Genomic DNA, 20914 nt, shown 5'->3' with positions numbered 1-20914 from the left:
GGGAAAGGACAGTAATTAGTCTTAAACATTTCTCAGTCTCCTTTTGTGTGTTTTCTATCATATAGTAACAAAAAAAAATCATGACTTGCATGAATAAGTTGTGCACCCATTTTTTCAATCTTTTTCTGAGTGCATGTGCATTCAAATAAAGTTTATTGCAGTTACTACCTTCTTAATCAAAGATCCATGTATATACACAGGAGTGACAGGAGAGAGGGTCTCTATTTTGTAGAGTCTCCATGAAAATACTTTAACGCAGCACAAGTATGTCAGTGATGATCTCTAGTGTTTTGAAAAATGAATGTATGCTAGTTTGGACCTGCTTTTGTGATTTTATTGTTGATTTACTAAAAGTAAAAAAAAAAAAAAATAGATGAAATTCAAATCAAGAATTCACAGAGCCCTGAGCAATTTTGGAAGCTTAGGGTTCTGCTTAATGCAGTTTGAAAACCACTGGCACAAAGGTCTGCTTCTTGATGGGAAGCAGTCTGCTGGTACTCAAGATAGGAAAGCTGGAAGGGTTGCCCTTCTCACCTGAACCACAGAACAGAGGAATGATTTGAGTTGCTATCTGGTGAATTCTCCCAAGGATACTATGTGACAAGTAGCATTACATACAGTGGGTGTCTTAGGACTTAGCTCTGCTTTCTCTGAGAAAGGCTGGGGAATTGAGGAATGAGGAAGGTTTAAGACCAAACCAAACCCCCCACCCCCCACCACCACCTGTCAAATGCATGTATTCAAGAAGGAATACAGTTTTCAAGACAGTGTGCAGTGGCCATCTTCATGCCTCCTCTGGAGTCAGTCTTGAGTTATGTGTTTGTTTTATGAAAAGCTTTTAACCTAATTCATGTGAAAGGACAAAATGATGTTTCTGAAGGTAGCTTGAGTTCTTTGGTTGTCTTTCTTACAGCCTTACAGAGGGTTTTTCCCTCTCTTCTGCGTTACAACATAATTATTGTAAACAGAACCCCCTAACTCATGAAGTGGAAAAGCCCCCTAGCTTTGTTGTGGTATATTTTGAGGTTCACAGGTTGTACATATTGAGTTTTGATTTTAGAAGTAATAGGGAAGGCAGTTCACCTTTGCAGGTCTTGACAGAACATGTTACTCTTTTTCTTTTAATTCAGAATATTTTCTCTGACCTGTGAATATGAGGACCTTGTGTTAGGGAATTAAGTAACATTTCACTAGCTTTTTATGTATGGCTGTAAGCAAAGCTGCCCTAGACATATAGACGACTTCTGGGTGGATGTATTTAATCCCCCCACTCACATACACACATGCACACAAACACACACGTGCATACATGCATACTGAAGGCAGCTTTTCAAAGTTTAAATAAAACACAGTAATAGCTTTGGCCCTTGAAATACTTTCCACCTACAGTCCCTGCAAATTTCTTGTTGGGTGAGAAATCCTCTGATATGAGTGGTAGCTCTTCTGGTAAGCTTTCTAGTTTTAACGTTTCTTATTGTAACCAAGTTAATGCTTTAACCAAGAACTGCCTATGGCATATAGATGCCTTCAGTTTATCAGCTACTCTTGTAGCTGAAAGGAAGTTGAACTGTTTTTTTGGACCCATTAAGTTGTCCTTTCCACTTGGTTGTTGAAAGAGCTTATGAGCAGTAGCTGTTCTGATTGTTGTTGGTTGTTTTCTCTAGGGAACAAGCTACCCTCTGAGTCAGCACTGGACTTGAAGATAAATCCTACAATTCATGAAACTGACTGATTCGACTAAAGGATGGATAGTTTGGGCAGCGTTGGACAGCTCTGAGGGGTCTGTTTGTTTAACTGAAGGGATTGTTGAGTTCAGCAACTTTTAATTCCCCTAATCATGAGGGGTTGCTGTTGTGAAAACAGGGTTTCTGAAGGAATCAGTTCTGGCAGTTAACGTCAGTATTCTTTTTGACTTTGTTTTCGTTTTATCACCACACTTAATGAAACAATTCTTTAAAAGTGTAGAAATTTTACTGCTATTTGTTGCCATCAAGAATTAGTATGCCCCTGAGTGGTCCACAGAGGGCCTTTGCAATCTGTTTATGAATTCAAGTTATCCTTATTGTGGGGTTCATACACATTTCTTGCCTTTAAACCTTTTGGCATTTGGGTTGTTTGATCTTTGCAAAGGTAGTTTGCATTTGTGGCTTGAAACTCTGAGGATTAAATTGAACTTAATTTGATTAGCATCTGTTTTATTAGATTAGTTAATAATTTTTATTGTGGCTCATGGCTAATATTGTAATGTGATCTTGATAATTAGCAATGTTTAACCTTAAAAGGTTATTGTTATTTTTTAGTCTCAATCTTCAAGGAAATGAGAATAATTATAATGTTGAATTAAATGGTTTTTTTTTTTTTTTTAATGAAACATGAAAGTTTTAATGTTTTAATGTAACATTACAGAGAAGAAATTTCTCATATCCTAATATTCTGGGCCCTTATGAATTACACAGGAATACTGCAAATTGTCTTTTGGGAGGCTTTTAAAAACAGGGTGTGGCATGATAAAGGAAATACTTCAACCAGAGGTGTATGATCCATGTGGTAACAAATAACTTCTGTGGTTTGAGAGTTAAAAGATTATAAATGTTAATTTTATTTTAATCATTTGATAGTTTGATTTGAAATAAGAGGCATATTACTTAGTATTTAAATTGATTGTAAAATATCTTTCATTGTTTAGGGTAGAAATGCAAGTGATCATTGATCATGTCTGAGTGAAAAATTGGGCTTTAGCTAAGTGAGCTTTCACACATTTTAGCTTTAGGTTCATTAGTTGCATGAGTATTACTACCTTAAGTCTGGTACTTTGGATTAATAAAATTTTTAATCAGTTTTGATAATTATCTGCAAAGCTGAATTTGACTGAATGATGGAGTTTTTATGGGGAAAGAAGTAAAGACTGTACAGACTATTATTATCTTGGCTTTCATGTCCTAATCCTGTTGCTTTTTGGATAGTGGGGTTTGTTGTATTTTGTACAGTCTGTTGGAGGATTAGATCCATATTTAACATACAGACATGCCTAGGTGATGGTTGTCTTGGTTAAATATTTACTTAGGTCCACTTTTAAAGTTTTCTTACCTGAGTTTGTAACTTAAAATTGATGGTAAAATGTTCCCAAAACAGAATTTAGCAATATTTACTTTTTAAGAACTTACTGGCAACATCTTGAAGGATTATTTATTGCCAGGTAGTCTCTGGATTCTTAGATGCCATGTCTCATAAAATGCACCCTGTCAGTGTAATAATAGCCTTTTGAGGGAAGGGAAGAGAAATTTGTATCATTAGAAATTTTAAAAAACTTTAATAAAGAAAAAAAATTTAAACTTCTGTATTGCTAGGATTCTTCCAAAACACTAATCAGGTCTTTAATTCTAATTGTCTTTAAACTCAGAGGTTTTCTGAGTCACCCTTGTCCCCAGCAGTTCTGCACAGCTTCGTATGACTTGTTTCTTCTTACAGTACCTAACTCTTTAGGATTGATGGTAGAATTTAGAGGCTTACCCTAGGAATCCAGAAGCTTTGCACAGATGAATGCTTTAAACCTGGTGTACCATCCTCCTCTTCTTTAATATTTTATGTGTTCTGATATTTGGCAGTTCTTCTGCCTTGAATCACATTTCCTCCTCATAACTTTTTCTTCTAGGTGTATTATTTTTTTTATGACTTTTAGGGATTTAAATTTGGGTTAAACTCAACAGTGTAGAGTGCTACAGTGGGTTGTAATAGTGTTCAAGGGACCTAGAGTCTAGCTTCATTTCTACCTTCTCTGAGTTTATGTGCCCAAGCTCTGTCAGGCACCAGTTATTTAGTTTGTAGAAAGAGGGGAAAAGCTTGGTCTACTTCTGGCTTAAAAATTGGAAATTGTAAAACATTCTCCTCAAACCACTGGCAGTTTATGAAGTAGATTCCTTTTTATCTTTAATTTAAATAGTTGTTTAAGTGTGACTTAATGGAGTGATTATCATTAAGCAAAAATACTAAGGATTTTTGAGTTTAGGATTTTTAATGATGTATTTTTTATTTATAAGGCAATGAAAACAATAACTTTAATATTGATGTAAATAAACATGCTCAAGGTTATTCAAAACATAAAGTTAAAAGAAGCTTTTTAAGGTAAAGTTATTAAGTACTCAAACAGCTTTTCTTTGTTTCTTAATTAAATACTGTGTCATGGGGAAAATTTAGTGTATATCAGAGAACTTCACTTTTAAAGAGCTGTTTTCCCCTAAAATCACTCTTATCACCTTAATAAACTTCAATTGATTGATAGTGTTTTCTCTGACCTTCAAATTGCCATTCAATTTTTAGAAACTTATCTATTAAGATGTTGAATTACAGTGTTACCATTTAATGGTCATTATATATGTATGTGCTCTGTGTATATATACATTTATTGTAGCTATAAATATCTTTCAGGATTTAAGACTATTTCTTTAGGCTGCTTTCCAGAACTAGAATTTTTGGGGCAAAAGCTGTGTGTAGTTTTTGTTGAAAGCAGCTGTTTTTTTAATGTGTGCACCAAACCATGGTCTGGGTGGTACCCAGGGTTACTCTAGAAGTCCAGCAGTTATTTACTGAGAATAAAGTTTTGTTTCATATACCTCTAATTTTTAAATAAGTAAACTTTTGAATTGCTTCTATAATTTTAGTGTACTAGACAAATGTGCCAACTAATGATATCATGCAACCTTTTCTATTTATTAGTAGCTGAAGTCTCATTATAAGCCACAACATACATGTTTTCTTTTACTCTGTATGTTTAGATAGTTCAGGTACTGAAGAAAAGAGCTGATAAAACACATAGGTTCAGCTCCTTTTTATATGAGCTAAATTTAATTTTTCTTTGCTGTATTTCCTAGCCATGAGTGTACATCGCTAGTTATATAATTTCTCTCAGTATGTATGAGCCATACATAGTGGAATCAATATAAGTCCATTGCCCTAACTTAAAGCTTACTTGTTTTTCCTTGAGGCATATGTTCAGATGTGAGAAACACATTTTCCCTGATATTTCTCCAGAACAGTGTTTACCACAGAAAAGTGGTGACTGTACTGTGGTAGACAACTCAGGGTATCTGTGCAGAAGTGAGGTAACATAGCAGGCTGAAGACTGCTGTCCTTAACACAGCCTGCCTGCAAGGTTGGCCCTAGGCTGACGTCTGGGACCTTGGAGTTGGCGTGTTCCTGCTGTTCCCTAACTGATTAGGGTGGTTTCCTGTGCCTAGATCCTTTGTGCAAACACTGTGGTTTGTGCTACACATGCGCTTTCCTTCCGGGCATGTGGGATTCTGGTGGGTGCTAGGCAGAGGGTGTTTGGGTGACCAGTCACCTATGAGGACATTGGTTGCCTGGTGGACCTTGGAGTCTCTGGTGGCCCTCCCTGAGTAGATCATTGCATGTGTGTTCCTGGAGGAAGAGTGACGCCTCATGAAGAAGAACGTGTAAGGAAGCCCCTGGTAACCCCCCTAGACCCTGTTCTCTTGTGATCTGGACATGCACATGCTGCTGTGGTCAGTCATGGTCGTGAGCGCAACTCTGTGCCGAGTCTTTGCAGTTTCAATCTGTTTCTGAACATGGGCGTGGTCTTACTGATCCCCAGTCAAGAAACTTTGTTCTGAATTTACTTAGAAACTGTAGGGATTACATTTTAGACCAGTTTATTTATGCAATCGTCGTTGACATCACGTGGAGAATTTAGCGCATTTCTGACATTATTCTATAGCTTTTTAACATTTTATTTTAGAAGTTCTATTCAGTAGAATAGAAATATCCTACTGAAATATTCAGTAGAAATCTGTCCCGCATATAGTATAGCTACCTAGAGTATCCTGGAGGTTTGACAGGGTGTATGAATTGCAGATAACTCCAGACTTTTTACTGTCAATAATTACAATTAAACACTTATTTTAAACTCACTTTCTCCTTCTACTAAGAGCAGCTAGTGATAGAAATGGACTAAGAAGTAAAGCTTGTTTCTAAATCACTGAAGAGCAAGTCGGGGCAGGAGGGGCAAAAAGCGCCCTGAGCTCAATTTTGGAGTTGACCTTTTATACCCATCTTTTAAGTCATCATAAGCAATATCAAGGAAAAGGATTTATTAACTTGTTGCATGTTTAAGGTCCTGTTAGAATATAAACTTAATGTCTGTTATTTGAGCTGTCACTGTGCATTGTCTTATTTGGGAGGGGGTGTGATTGGGGACTTAGGTTTAAAAAAATCCATTAAGTAAGAATTATATCTTTAGTAGTTGCTTTGGTTTTTATATTCCTGGTTATGATCTTGTAAATTCCTTATTCTGATTTTCTCTTAAATGAGGCCCTGTTTGGGGTTAGAGTTGGCCCTCTTGTTAAGAAGATGATGCTTCCTCTGTCTTTAATTCATTCATCTGTTCAATAGGAGATATAGTTTGGTGATTTCTAATCTAAACCATTCTCCTTTGTGTAGCCACACATGACAATTTATTGCTGAGGATTTAGTTTGGTTATTGGAACTTTGATAAAGTTAACAACTTGAGTTACAATGGCATCTACAATTTTAGTTAAAATGCTAGTGTAATCTGGATTTACCCAGGCTGCATAGATCTGCAAAGAGTAGTGTGAAGATACTCAGACAGCTGCGTCAGAAGAATGCCCTTCATCTCAAATTCTTTCAAATTCTTCTTTCTCTTTTGCATTTGCGTTTTTGATGTTTACTTTTAAATAGGGACGACTGGCATGTATGCCACTTGACAGCATGAACTCTTGCTTTCTCCTCCCGACTTCTTGTCACGCTCGGATAATTCTGGTGGTGGCACTCTTCATTTCCTGGTCATAGCTATCACTGTACCAAGAAGATGAAACTTTCACCTCTTTCTTTCTTTTTGACAAATGTATTATGTGCCAACACTGTGCCATTGAGGGTGTAGTTGGGAATGCAGAGAGGATTGAGGCACAGTTCTTCCTTACACAGAGACAGTTTGAATTGTGTGCTCCTGGCAGCGAAAGATAAAGTACAAAATGCTGGGAATAATTTTTAAATACGAGCATCCAGAGAATTTTTATAGAGTAAGAAAATTTTTCAGAAAGTTGACCTAGAACTTGCTGTGAGGATGGGGTCTAGAGAACTCATCGATGACAAGGAGTGATGTTGATGAGGGTACCAGAGGAGGGGAAAGCCTTGAAGACTGTGGATCCGTGAAGCACCTTCAGGGAAGTTGTATTGAATCTTTAGGTGAATCGAAGAGGGTCGTTAAGATTTCAGTATAGTCTTTCTATCCATGACCATGGGCGCTCTCTCCAGTTCTTTTTTGCAGGCCTTTTAAAATACCCTCAGCTGGTAAATAATCCACCTGCAGTGCAAGACACCTAGGTTCAGTCCCTGGGTTGGGAAGATCCCTGGAGAAGGGAACGGCTACCCACTCCAGTATTCTGGCCTAGAGAATTCCATGGACTGTATAGTCCTTGGGGTTGCAAAGAGTTGGGCACCACTGAGTGACTTTCACTTTTTTCCACAAAGTTTTATAATTTTTAGGGTTTTTTCTCTGTCTTTTGCATGCAACAGTTCCACCTGATTGGTTGCAAGAGGTTTGTCTTTACTTATTCTGTTCAGAACTCTTGTTGAGTACTTCTTGAGTGAGGATTTCTTAGTTCTTGAAAATCCCAAAGCTTTTCTTTGAATGTTGCTTCTTCAGTATTCTTGGTCTTTTTTGTCCTGGAAACTCACCAACTCATTCTACCTTTTGTGTATCTTAACCAGTCTTCTATATTTTCTAACCTTTATTTCTAGATTCTTGTCTGGTTTACTTTTCTTGTCTTTGATTATGTCTACTTTTCTATTTAACTCATCTTAAATTTTTTTTCTCCCTTTAATAGTTATGTTTTTTGCTCTTATCGAGTCTAGTTCTGTTTAAGAACAACAAATAACAGGGATGTGTGTGTGTGTGTATGTGTCTGTGAGTGAGATGTTTGTCACTTTTTTCATGACCTTAGTCATTTTAGCTGTAGATTTAAAAAAATCTCCTTTATAGGTTTCTGTTATCTGGGATTCATTGTTCTGTGTGTTCTGATTCTCAGTGCGTTGATCAAGTATTGTACACACGTGATTCTTGGAGTTCCTTCACGTGGAGTTATTTTCCAGAGATCGATCGATCTCTGTGTGTTACGCACTGTAGATGTGTTTTTTGAAATAGTTGGTGTGTGCTTTATCCAGGTGTACATTGCCAGTGCAATTTAAATTTTATACTCATCCCTCACCAGGATCCCCAACATGAAATCTCCTGGGAATTTTCTCTCCTGCCCCAGTGCAGGGTGCAGGGATTGGGTTTTCATTTCTCTTGACACCACCCCAGCCTTCTCCTCAGACAAGACTACCTTTTGCCTCTGTGGGCAGGTGGGTAGACGTTTTCTCCTCCAGCAGGACTGATGGTACAGCTTTTCCAGACTCCTAGCTTTACACTGGAATTTGAATTTCGTTCTCCACGTTTTATGTGCTGAAGGCCATGTTTCATATGCCATTGTGAACATTAAAGCCTCAACTTGTAGAGTCTGGATCTGGCCTAGGATGTGATTTTCCAGAGTTCCCACGATACAACCTGTAGTTCATAATTTTGCCTTAATCTTTTGCTCTTGGAGTTACTGTTTTTATTCTTTTTATTTCAGCTGTGTTTTAAAATGTGGATATTATATTTTATCTCACAATATTGTGTGTTCATAATTTTGGTTGGGGTTGAGGAAAGATAATGCTTATTTTAGCATTATCTTAAATGGATGTATTTAAGACCAAATATTCGTTTGGTATATATTAATATTGGAGCCATTTACTTAATGCATTCTGTCATTATTTACAAAAGTCTTTTTGTTTTTTTTTGAATTTTCAGGTATAGAATAATGTCCTCCAGAAACACTGATACTTTTACCTTCATAAGTTATGCTTGAACTTTTTATATCTCCCTTTGTTTTGTTAATTGCTCTAGTTAATCCATCCAGTGAGCATTTCTGTTTTGTTTCTTACTTTTATTTGAATTCGGTACTTTTAAGAAGGATTTTTTTCAAATGTTCTAAAGCAGTTAGCTTATCATAGCATAACTTAAATATCTAAGTTTGTATATTCACTTAATAAGAAATTATAGTGTAATTATTATATATAATGTCACCAAAATATCATTTTAGGAGTGAATTACAAAAGTAATGCAAAAAATAAATACACAAATGAAATATTTTTTAATTAGCTTATTGTTTTAAATCAAGATTTTCATTCTTTCGGATTGTCTCTCATGGTATCCTCACTCTTTTGCTGTATTTGCCTAAGTGTTCCAGTGACTGAGTACTAATTATTAGCAGACTTGTAATAGCCACAAGTAGCACCCTGCCTCTACCCCGCCGTATAAGGATAGATGGAACTTACAAAGGAACATTTACATGTGAGAGATGAAATCTGTTCGTTTCACCTCTATTTTTAACTGCTCATTTCTGTAGTAATGTTCTGTTGCATTGTGCCATCTATAGTGTTGTATTGGAGAACGAAATGCAACCCACTCCAGTATTCTTGCCTGGAAAATCCCATAGATGGAGGAGCCTTGCAGGCTGCAGTCCATGGGGGTCTCAAAGAGTCAGACACAACTGAACGACTTCACTTTTTTTCACAGTCCTGTATGTGGGTAGTTAATATTGTGTTGTGGTTATTGTCTTCACAATACCAGACAGAAAAACTCTCATCAAGCAGATAATATGCATATTTTACTCAGTTCTGTAACATGTTGGTAAAACACTTTGGTGCCACAAAGCTTTGCCCTTTGCGACTAGATTTGATGTTTCTGTAGTTTAGAAGTTAAATTTCATTTCTCGCTTCCCATACAATTTAGTTATCTTGTTCTGCTTATGGGCTGTGATACTTGTTACTATTTGTGCATGTTGTGTTTTGTGTGTGTTTAAATAATTCCAGTCAGCTTCTGGTCAGATACATGAACTCAAATTTCAGAGCTGAAACTTTGTAGTAGAAAGCCACAAGATTAAGAGAAAGCTTGTTGCTTACAACTGGTAAATTCTACTAGTTTGTTTTTGGTAATCTTTTTCCACGTATTTAGCCTTAAAGAGAGAGTCTACCTTTTGTTTCACTTGTACCCCTATATAAGACTTAGGTGTTGGGCACCTGTATTGGATATTGGCTAAGAGTTCAGCTTTGGAATCAGATCGACCTGAGGTTGAACCTTAATTCTTTTGTTTAATAATCTATATTTGCCTTTACAATAAATTTTTAAAAGTTATTTTCTTCCTCTGTGAGGTGACTATGATATACCTACCTCACAGGACCTTTGTGAGGATTAAATAGGCTGGTATTTGTGAAGCACTTTGTTTAGTGCCTGACACAAGAAAAGTGCTTAAGAATTGGTAGCTGTATTTGTTGCTGTTTATTTAATTCAAAGGTAGTAAACAAATTTACTCTTTGGTGACTTGGCCAGCTTTATTATCTAGGAAAGGCTTAGAGATTAGCTTTAGGAAACCTATCTAGATGTGTTTCATACTCGATAATTGGGGAGTAGTTATCTTTTGAAAATAATCCTCCCAATTTTTACAGTATGGATTAACCTACAGTTAAATGTATAATATACAGAGTTAGAAGAAAACACAAAACTCTGGAACAGTTTTTTTTTTTTTCTCCTAAATTAAGCCTGTATCTTAATACCTTGGTTTCCTTATAAATACGTTTTTAAGGGTTTTAGACGTTAAGACATATTTGCAAATTCTTGACCAGTTATAATGTCAGTACAGTAGACATTGTGTTAACAGCAGAAAGAGTTAAGTTGAAAGTGTGGAGACTTGGGTTTGAGGCCTGGCTTCGCTATTGGCTATGTACATTTGTCCTTGGTCAGGTAAAAAGCCCCCTATGTCTAAATTCTAATCTCTACTGTGGTGCTTGTGACCTGACGTACCTCACTTAGTTGCTCAGAAAAGCAGGTGACATAATTATGTCAGGACTGTATAGGAAGTACAGAGGGCTATCTAGAATAAAGATAAATATTATCTCAGTTTTCACTTTATTTTTGTTTACCTACATCTTTTCAAAGAACAGTGTTGATGTTTTATGAATTCTTGGTATTTTAAATTCATACTCCTGCTTAATGAGTCATATTTTTGTGACCAGAGGCATTTTGGTAACTTTTTTCTTGAATTATGAGATGGCCTATTATCCCAAAGGTGAAGAAGGTTTTCAATCATTCCCCAAATAGCCAGAAAATCATTTCTGGATAAACTTTTTTTTTTTCCACCAGAAAGTGTAACTGTAGCTCTAGAAACTATTTTCAGTCTGCTCAGAACTGATCACCTCCATTAAGCCTTTGATGAACTCTACCTGGTTTTACTTAATTTGCATTCCATCTGCATTTATGCATGTAGTTTGCGGTATATTGGTTTATATTGAGTGTTTCTGTGAGTCATTTTGTGTCTTCCTCATGTGACCTGGTCTTGCTTCCTCAGCTAGCCTGGAGTTTCCTCAAGGGTGAAGACAGTTGTCCTTCCCCTTTCTTCACCGTAAATTCCTGATAGAGGATACTGTGCATACATTGCTTTCTTACTAGTTGTGTTTAGGTAAAACTTTCAAGAACAGAGTAATACCAGTTGGCCTAAGTATGCATCTGCAGAAATTTTATTTGTCTACTATAGTGTATGCCTATTTAAAGACAAAAGGCATCAAAATAGTATACTTCTTGATTTAAAAAAATACAGTATTTAAGCTGCCATGTATTTCAACTAGGACTAAGTTTTCTTTTGCTTTTGCAAACCATTTTGTTAAATGTATTTGGCCCAAAGAAATCTAATAAATTTCATTAAGTAGTTTGATTTTTTGATAGTAAATCATGTTTTAGGAAATGTGGTAATTGTATTGTTAATAACCACAGTTTTAAATGATTCTTTACAAAAAAAGGAATTTTGCCTTTTATAAAAGAAAGACTTTCATAAAAGGCATAATTTTATAGCCACAGTTATTTCTCATTTTTCAATTAAATTCATTTATTAAGTTAATAATTTTTATTGTTTCTCATGTAAACCTTGATATGGAGGAGACTTATTCTTACAGTAAATTTCCTAATTTATTTGGAATTGACTGTTTTTGAAAAAAAGAAATTCTTTATATTTGCATTAATCAGAGCTTTCTCTAGGACAAGATAAAATTGTCTTTTTCCTTGCACTTAAAGAATTTTGCTAAATATGTTTTCTTCCAAATGAGTATTTGCATTTTAGTTTTCAGATTTTTTTCTCTAAAACCAATTTTCACTCTTCCGTCTACTTTAGGAATGTCATTGTCTGCTGGATCCTCTCCTCTTCATTCCCCCAAGATCACTCCACATACTTCTCCTGCCCCCAGAAGAAGAAGCCACACTCCAAATCCAGCAAATTATATGGTGCCTTCTAGTGCCTCTACGCCCGGGAATAATCCTGTTTCTCAGACACCATCTTCTGGTCAAGTGATCCAAAAGGAAACCGTTGGTGGGACGACGTACTTTTATACAGACACGACTCCAGCACCTTTGAGTGGAATGGTGCGTGTGCTTTAAACAAGGGAGAAGAGAGGGCCCTTAGAGCAGCTCCTTATTAATGAGAGAGACAAGGAGGTTACCCCCTCTTGTATCTTTTTACTGTGATGTGGAAAGGTAACTCATTTCTAACTCAGATGATAATTCTAATCTCCTCTTATTTCTTCAAAGTAATCTGTTTCTACAGTAATAAAACCTCTTGGGTTTGCATTCCCTTCTCCAGGGGATCTTCCTGACCTAGGGATTAAACCCAGGTCTCCTGCACTGTAGGCAGATTCTTTACCATCTGAGCCCCCCAGGGAATCCCAATAATAACTCTAGGTTTGGACAAATCTGGTTGTATATTCACACTCTAGTTTAATACTTTACAGCACGTCTTGCTGTAGGGATCCCCTAGTACTTGTGCCGGCTGTGATTGCCATTTGCTGACACTTGTTTGTAAGTGTAGGTAGACTCACCTCTGGTGAGAAGTTAGAGAAGTCGATGGTTTCTTAACAGTAGTGACTGAAAGCAAACTGATGGTCAACACTTGCCAGGTGAGGCAGTGATTTAATAGCTGGAACTCTGGGTGATGGAGCACATGGCAATAGGAGGCCTCCAATGTGGGTCACTCACTGGTCGAAGGAGGAGTTCCGGGAGCCCTGGTTAGAGGTAGGCAAAGGGCCACCAAGGACTGCAGTGAGAAGGGGGGAGCGGGCAGAGAGGGAAGGTCATGTTCCATAAGGTGTACCTTTGCAGTTTTGTAATTTTGTCCATGTTCAGAAATTATTTACCCATAGAAAAGTAAGTAGTAGATGAAGCTCTCATGAATAAGAATGCCAGATTCCATTAAAAGATGAAAGATGGTCTATACCGTAAACATTGGACAAAATCACAGCTGATAGGCTTATATGAAAAGTGTATTTGGATTTTAGTAAGCAAGCAGATTTTGATCCCGTAAATTAAATTAATGATTTATTTTTGGTTGATTACATTTCATATTTTACTGAAAGACAGTTTGAGTGGAAAGAGAACAGATTTTTATTTTTCCTCTTTTAAGAGTCCTAGTTCTGCCTTCGTGTTGTGACTCTTGAATCTTAGTGTCTCTGAGACTGATCCCCCAACTGTAAGTGACCACCGTCTGAGAAATAAATGTGAAAACATTTATGGAAATACTTGTGAATCATGTGAAATGCTTTCTAAAAAATAATTAAGCAGCTAATAGTTTTTTGTTCTGTTTTTGTTTTTGGTCAGAGATCTTTCAAAAATTATCACAGAACAGCTTGCCGAGCAGAAGGTCAAATAATTGAGGTAGAGTAGAGACTTTCCTTGGTTCTTTCAAGTAAGAATTCCATCAATGTTTTGCTTTTGGGGAGGGGGTTATTATATTTTGTAATTACATACATTTTTATTTTATCACATTTGTAGAAAAAAGTTCAGTTTAACCTATAAAGAGATCCTTTTGTAACAAAACTGTCTCAGCTGTTTCTGTGGATATTGTACATGGCACATTTTCACAATGTTTTTACCCTTCACACAGCTCTTAAAAATACACTCTTGGTAAACCTGAGGTAGTTCAGCCCAACTGTACTACCTGATGTAAGGAAACCACGGCCAGGGAAAGGAGGCGCTGTTCTCCTTGCAGGTGTAGTTAAAGAAAACCTTTCAAGTATTGCAAAACCACTTCCTGCTTGAGATCCAGAGCAGAACAATCATCTGAGGGCAGCGGAAATCAGCTGAATTCATTTTTAAAAGAGAAAAAAAGGGTTTGTTTCAGCTTTAAATATGAAAGGATAAAATAGAAGATATTTTAGGGTGTACTTTGATTTTGTGCTGTGGACCAGTGGAGGGAAGGAGAGGCAGAGGAAGATGGGAAGAAAGCAGGGTGGTGGGAAGAGCCCAGATGAAAGGATCAAAGACATGAGGCTGGCAGTAGAGTTTAGTGGCTTTGTTGTAGTTCGATTGGAAGGTACATACTCTGTCGCATCCTTCTGTTCACCTCCACTGCTGACCCAGAGGATGCTGGTCCTCTTTCCTGTTCTAGTCTGAGGTGTTAACAAGCATCTAGATAACAACTTTGTTCAGTTTGGCTGCAGGAGACCCTTCCAGAGGGCAGTTCTCTGGGCGGCCAGGGCAGAGTTACTCCATGCTCTGACTGTTCCCAAGCACCTTTAGTATCTACTTTCTTCCTCTCTTCCAATTACCGTTTAAAAATACTTCCAAAAAACTACTTGTGCCTCTCATTGGAGGTAAAATTTTACCATATCTGAAGAAATGTCTCCTTTCTTATTAGAGTTTAAAAAATAGATTATTCCAATAAAGATTTTAAAACTGAATTCATTTAGAAAGTGTGCTGATAATAGCTATTCTCTGAGTGAATTCTCTTTAATTCACTGTCATATAAAGATTAAAAGTATCAATTTATCATTGTCATTTAAAGATTAGAACTTTATCACAGTAATGATAAAGCTTATCAGTTGAGAAAAATTGATCATTCTATTTTCCCCTTCCCTATCTCTTAGGTATTTCCTAACTACCACATCTATCCTCCAACTGCACCTCACGTTGCTTATATGCAGCCAAAAGCGAATGCACCTTCCTTCTTCATGGCTGATGAACTGCGACAGGTATGCTTTCAGAGTTCAGAGTGGAAACACTTGATGTCTGTCATTCTTTAGCAAAGAACTGGAGAAACAACAGAGCTCCTTTCAAATCGTATTATTTAATTAGATATGCTGTACTGAAGCAGGTAGAGTTTATGAATTCTAATTGATGTATTTATTTAAGGAAACGTGTTTTTCAAGACAATTGCAGGTAATACAAAACATAGAATAGCTATTTAAATGGACCACCATTTTGCACCTCACATCCTGTGCATTGAAAAGCCTCTGAAGTGTGTAAAATAATTTAAATGATTTCTGATCTCTAAACAGATTTTTGCTAATATCTGTAGTTGTTAGCTAATAAATAATTTGGCCTAGAAAAGAACATTTTAAGAAAGCTCAAAATTTTCTACAAAGTAGATTTTATAAAATAATTTAATTTTGTTGTTGTTAACAGGTATTATTTGATATGTAGGATTTTATTTTACTCTTAAATCCTCAGAAATGTTTTTATTTCAGAATATTGTTTGTGGAGTGAACTATTGACCACAGATCTAGCTGTAGGCTCTGGGATGTGACACTGCTACTTGAAACCAGCTAGAGTTATGGGCAGGTCTACCTGGGACTGGAATTTAGACATTTTACCAGTATTGGAAATGTTATTTCATTATATTAGTATTGAAAAGTGCACATGCCAAAACTATTAATGGTTATGGTAGTCAGTTACAATAAAAAGTCCATATTTCAGAAGCTGTGTTTAGATGTAAATGAACTTATTTTCTTTTCTTAGGAGCTGATAAACAGACATTTAATAACAATGGCTCAAATTGATCAAGCTGATATGCCAGGTAAAATGCAAGTTGATTGATCCTTCCTTTTAAAGGAGAGTATAATCCTTACGTAGTCCCACAGTTTTTATGCTTTAAGCCAGCTAATTAATTACTCTTTAATGAATATATTTGTTTGAAATCTAGTTAAGAATTCCAAGATGCCATTGGTCATCTAGAGTTTTTCAAATAATTCTACATGTGACAAGATTCTAGTTTATCCAAAAAATAGGCAGTTTTAGAATTTCCACTGTGATTTATCTCACTGTGTACTAGAATGTTATCTTTTGAAACCTGACAAAGTATAGGTACTTAAGTAGGAGTGATTGTTGTAGTTATTATTGAGACTGTGGCATGCCCCTGTACTAAGGCTTTCTGTGTGTAAGTTTTTTCTTTGCAAAGCTCCTGTGGTGTACTTGCTAATATTATCACCTCTATTTCGCTTGTGAGGAAACTGAAGGTAACAGCCGGGTTAAGTAGCTTGCCTCTAAGGTCAGTGACTAGTAATTGTCTGACCAAATCAGGGTTTAAACCTATATTCTTTTTGGCTGAATTGTAGTGTTTCTCAGAGAGCATTAAAATCTCTTTCCCTAGCTTATTCTGTAAAGGCAAGATTAAATGTGGTTTATTTTAGCAAAACTTTATAAATAATACAGCAGGAATACATTTACTGTAGCAGTAGCCTCAGTATGCTGCTGCTGCTGCTAAGTCGTTTCAATCGTGTCCGACTCTGTACGACCCCATAGATGGCAACCTACCAGGCTCCCCCGTCCCTGGGATTCTCCAGGCAAGAACACTGCAGTGGGTTGCCATTTCCTTCTCCAATGCATGAAAGTGAAAAGTGAAAGTGAAGTCATGTCTGACCCTCAGCGACCCCATGGACTGCAGCCATCCAGGCTCCTCCGTCCATGGCATTTTCCATGCAAGAGTACTGGAGTGGGGTGCCATTGCCTTCTCTGAATCTCAGTATACCTGGTTGTAATCAAGGACTCAGCACAGTCACCTGTGTATCTTCTTGACTGCTAAAGAATTCAAAGGAGTATGTCTGGTTGTTATGTTTCAAGACTGATCTTTTCCCCTTTAGATGGGCAGGAAACTTTTCTGTCATGGCCTTTGAAATGTTCATATAGAATTTTCCTTATTATCAAGCATTGTCTTTGAGGCCCTAGTCAGGGTAAAAAATAAAAAATAAATAAAATGAAGATGCTATTTACAGTAGTTTCAGAGAATAAATACCTAGAAATAAATACAATAAAAGATATGTAACATCTCAGTGAGGGAGATTTACTGCTGCTGCTGCTACTGCTGCTAAGTTGCTTCAGTCGTGTCCGACTCTGTGCAGCCCCATAGACGGCAGCCTACCAGGCTCCCCCGTTGCTGGGATTCTCCAGGCAAGATAATGCATGAAAGTGAGGGTAAATATATAGAGTGAAATACTATACTCATGAATAGGAAGACATAATGATCAATCAATTTTTGTAATCTGTAGATTCAGGACAATTTTAGTCAAAGCACATGAGTTATTTTTACTCACAGTACTAACACCTGCTTCATGTTCCAAGAGTTTAATTGTTAAGGAAGGGTTCAATCCCATAAGACCACACCTGCCTCAGGGGTCAGCTGAAATGGGGTACCTAAGCTACTCAAACTTCTGTCTGGGCAACTACAAATTTAGGGGTTTCTACTGGATGCCCTCAGGTTTGGTAATAAGCTGGGATGACTCACAGAACTCGGGAAGACACTGTATGAACTATTACTGGCTTATTATAAAGGGTACAACTCAGGGAACAGCCACATGCAAGAGACATGTGGGGGCTGGGTATGGGGGTGGGGACCTCCTTGCCCTCCCCAGTGTGCCACCCTCTCAGTGCCGCATCGTGCCCACCAACTGTGAGCTCTCTGAATCCCGCTGCTGAGGAGTCTTTATGGATGTTTTGTTGTCGGGGCATGTTGGTTACATCTTTGGCTCTTGGCAGTTAATTCAGTCTTCAGCTTCTCTCCCATCCCTGGAAGGTTGGGAGATTGGCTGAAAGTTCCACTTCTAATCAAGGTTTGGTCTTTGTGTCTTTCTTTTTTTAAAATTATATTGAACATAACAGAGCTTTTCATAGTATATGATAGAATTTATCAGAAAGTGAAGGTCGAAGACTCCCTGCAACACTCTGAAGATTGTGATTAGGGTTCTGGTGTGTGGGGAGGGCAGGCTTGGCTTGAGTCTGTAGTCCCTGCAGTGGTGTGGTAATGGCACTGGGCTAGACAGATTAACTACTGGAACAGGCTAGGGAGAAGTGACACAGATGGCTGGAAAGCACTGGGAAAAATGGTTTTCTTTATGGTAGAAGATTGTATTATTACAGTTGTATCATCTCAAACCACATGCAAAAACTGACTCCAGATAGATTAAGATGTCTAAAACAAAATGTGTAATATCTCTAAATGATAATACAAAGCTTTAAAACTCATGCTATGAAATATATATGAATAAATTTAATGTTTCAGTAGGGAAAGATTTCCTATACTGGAGGCAAAGTTTGTTGACTCTTCAAATACTGATAAATTTTATTGAATTAAAGTTAAAAAAAACCCAAAGATATCTATAGTAGAGAAAAAGCTTAGAAGATGTTTACATGTTTGACAAAGAAAAGAAAATTAAAGCCACAAATTAGTAAGAGCCTTAAAAACAAAACTGAAAAGTGGCCAAAAATAGGAATAGGCATTTCAAGAAAGTGGAAATTTATACAACCAAAAATTATGAAGAAACGTTGAACATCACTGATGATTAGGGAAAGACAAATAAGATACCATTGGAAAGTTTAATATTTATAAGTGATAATCCAAATTGTTTCTAAGAGCTGAGAAACAAGAGTTGTGCTGTTACCAAAGATAAATATTTTTGAGTTCATGAAATCTAGTTCTTTTGTTGTGTTATGTCTATTTTTATTGATTGTGAGACTGGTGTGCCCTATAGAATGGACACACTATGAATCTTGACACTCTTCTAGAATACAGAGTGTTTGATATCAGTCGTTTGTGAATTTGGTTTCTTCTTTATTTCTTTGAGATCTGAGAGATTTATGAGTGTCTGCAAGCTAAAGTCATCTTCTTATGAATTACTCTAGCAGTCCCAACAGAAGTTGACAGCTACCATAGCCTGTTTCCTCTAGAACCACTGCCACCACCCAACCGGATACAGAAATCAAGTAATTTTGGATACATTACATCCTGCTACAAAGCTGTAAATAGCAAAGATGATCTGCCTTATTGCCTTCGGAGGATACATGGTAAGGAAGATAATTTATCCTCTTTTAGGAGCATATTATTGAGGCTGAGATTATTCAGATATTCCTGAATGAGTTTTTTTAATTAACATGAATTTAAAGGATAATAAATACATTTATCGTTTCATTTGGAAATTAGTATCTCATAAGGGATATATTCAGTACCCCACTCCAGTACTCTTGTCTGGCAAATCCCATGGATGGAGGAGCCTGGAAGGCTGCAGTCCATGGGGTCGCTAAGAGTCGGACACGACTGAGTGACTTCACTTTCACTTTTCACTTTCCTGCATTGGAGAAGGAAATGGCAGCCCACTCCAGTGTTCTTGCCTGGAGAATCCCAGGGACAGGGAGCCTGGTGGGCTGCTGTCTATGGGGTTGCACAGAGTTGGACACGACTGAAGCGACTTAGCAGCAGCTGCAGCAGCAAGGGATATATTGGGCTTCCCAGGTGGCTCAGTGGTAAAGAATCTGCCTGTCAGTGCAGGAGGCTTGGGTTTGATCCTTGGGTTGGAAAGATCCTCTGGAGAAGGAAATGGCAACCCATTCCAGCAGTCTTGCTGGGAGAATTCAATGGACAGAGGAGCCTGATTGGCTGTAGTCCATGGGGTCCCAAAAGAGTTGGACATGATTTAGCAACTAAACAACAACAAGGGATGTATAACATGGCTCTTTTGGCACATTTTGGGGAAATAAGGGGGAGATGTCATTTCCTGTTAAGCAGAAAATGTTCTCTTTTTCAGGTTTCCGTCTTGTTAACACAAAGTGCATGGTATTAGTCGATATGTGGAAAAAAATTCAGCACTCAAATATTGTAACCTTGCGTGAAGTGTTTACCACTAAAGCTTTCTCAGAGCCTTGTGAGTGACTTGTAATTGTCTCTCTGCTGGTGGGCTTCATTGTTGGAAGCCAGGTTACAGTAATGAGCATTTGTGTTTTATTTCAAGCTCTTGTGTTTGCATATGATTTCCATGCTGGAGGAGAGACCATGATGAGCAGACACTTCAATGACCCCAACGCGGATGCCTATTTCACAAAGAGAAAGTGGGGTAAGGAGACGATGCAAGAAAGCTGGGTTTGACAAAGCCTTTGCTCTGTGAAAGAGTACTTTTGTGTTTTAAAGTACTTGTAAGTTTAGCCCTATAATCATTCAGTTTAAAGACCATATTGCATTTTAAAAAGAAATACTTTAAAGAAATGGAGTCAGTGTGTAACAAGTTAGGAAATAATGTGTTACCTGTAGATGGAGATGAAGATGGGTTACGAAAGACTGATGTAAATATCTGAAATGTAAGTAGCTGAGAATATGATAAAAGTTTTTTTCCTCTTGTTTTTTCTTTAAAAAATGTAATGCTTTCTGAGTAAAATGGTTTGGAAAATGCATTAAATTGAAAAATAATTCCTGTAACTTCACCACCCAAAGCATCATCATTATGAGTCTCTTGGCATTTCTTTCTTGTCTTGGTTTTTTGTTTTGGTTTGTTTTGTCTCTCTTACATAGTCCAGTGTGACTCTCTGTTATTTATGTAATTATTTCCCTGAACAAATATTTTGCTTTAAGGTAGGATTCTGTGTTACTAAAGGGACTTCAAAATAAATTTTCAGGTAACTTTTACTTAAATGGGGACTATTTTCTTTGTTTAGTATTTAAAGAATTGTTTTATTGTTCATATATTGCAAAGAACTAAAACATTGTAATTACATTCTAACAAA

At 37.0% G+C, this 20914-nt stretch overlaps 1 protein-coding gene across 9 annotated transcripts in view; it reads left to right on the top strand.

The window, feature by feature from the left end:
* Nucleotides 1-20914, top strand: part of PAN3 (poly(A) specific ribonuclease subunit PAN3) — a 126656-nt gene that overhangs the window by 82511 nt on the left and 23231 nt on the right. For 6 of the 9 annotated variants that reach the window (XR_011466320.1, XR_011466319.1, XM_070380486.1 and 3 more), the window contains 7 exons: nucleotides 12276-12523; nucleotides 13751-13807; nucleotides 15019-15123; nucleotides 15890-15947; nucleotides 19046-19207; nucleotides 19945-20061; nucleotides 20149-20250. Coding sequence is in view for 7 of the 9 variants with exons in the window: in XM_070380486.1 (XP_070236587.1) it covers nucleotides 12276-12523; nucleotides 13751-13807; nucleotides 15019-15123; nucleotides 15890-15947; nucleotides 19046-19207; nucleotides 19945-20061; nucleotides 20149-20250 (849 nt within the window). In the remaining 2 variants the exon portion in view is untranslated. The remainder of the gene's footprint in view (nucleotides 1-12275; nucleotides 12524-13750; nucleotides 13808-15018; nucleotides 15124-15889; nucleotides 15948-19045; nucleotides 19208-19944; nucleotides 20062-20148; nucleotides 20251-20914) is intronic. The other 3 variants (XM_070380481.1, XM_070380485.1, XM_070380484.1) reach the window with 1 other exon arrangement.

This window comes from Bos mutus, chromosome 12, assembly GCF_027580195.1.
Source record: "Bos mutus isolate GX-2022 chromosome 12, NWIPB_WYAK_1.1, whole genome shotgun sequence".
Classification (NCBI taxonomy): Eukaryota; Metazoa; Chordata; class Mammalia; order Artiodactyla; family Bovidae; genus Bos; species Bos mutus.
This window is presented reverse-complemented; position numbering and strand designations above follow the sequence as displayed.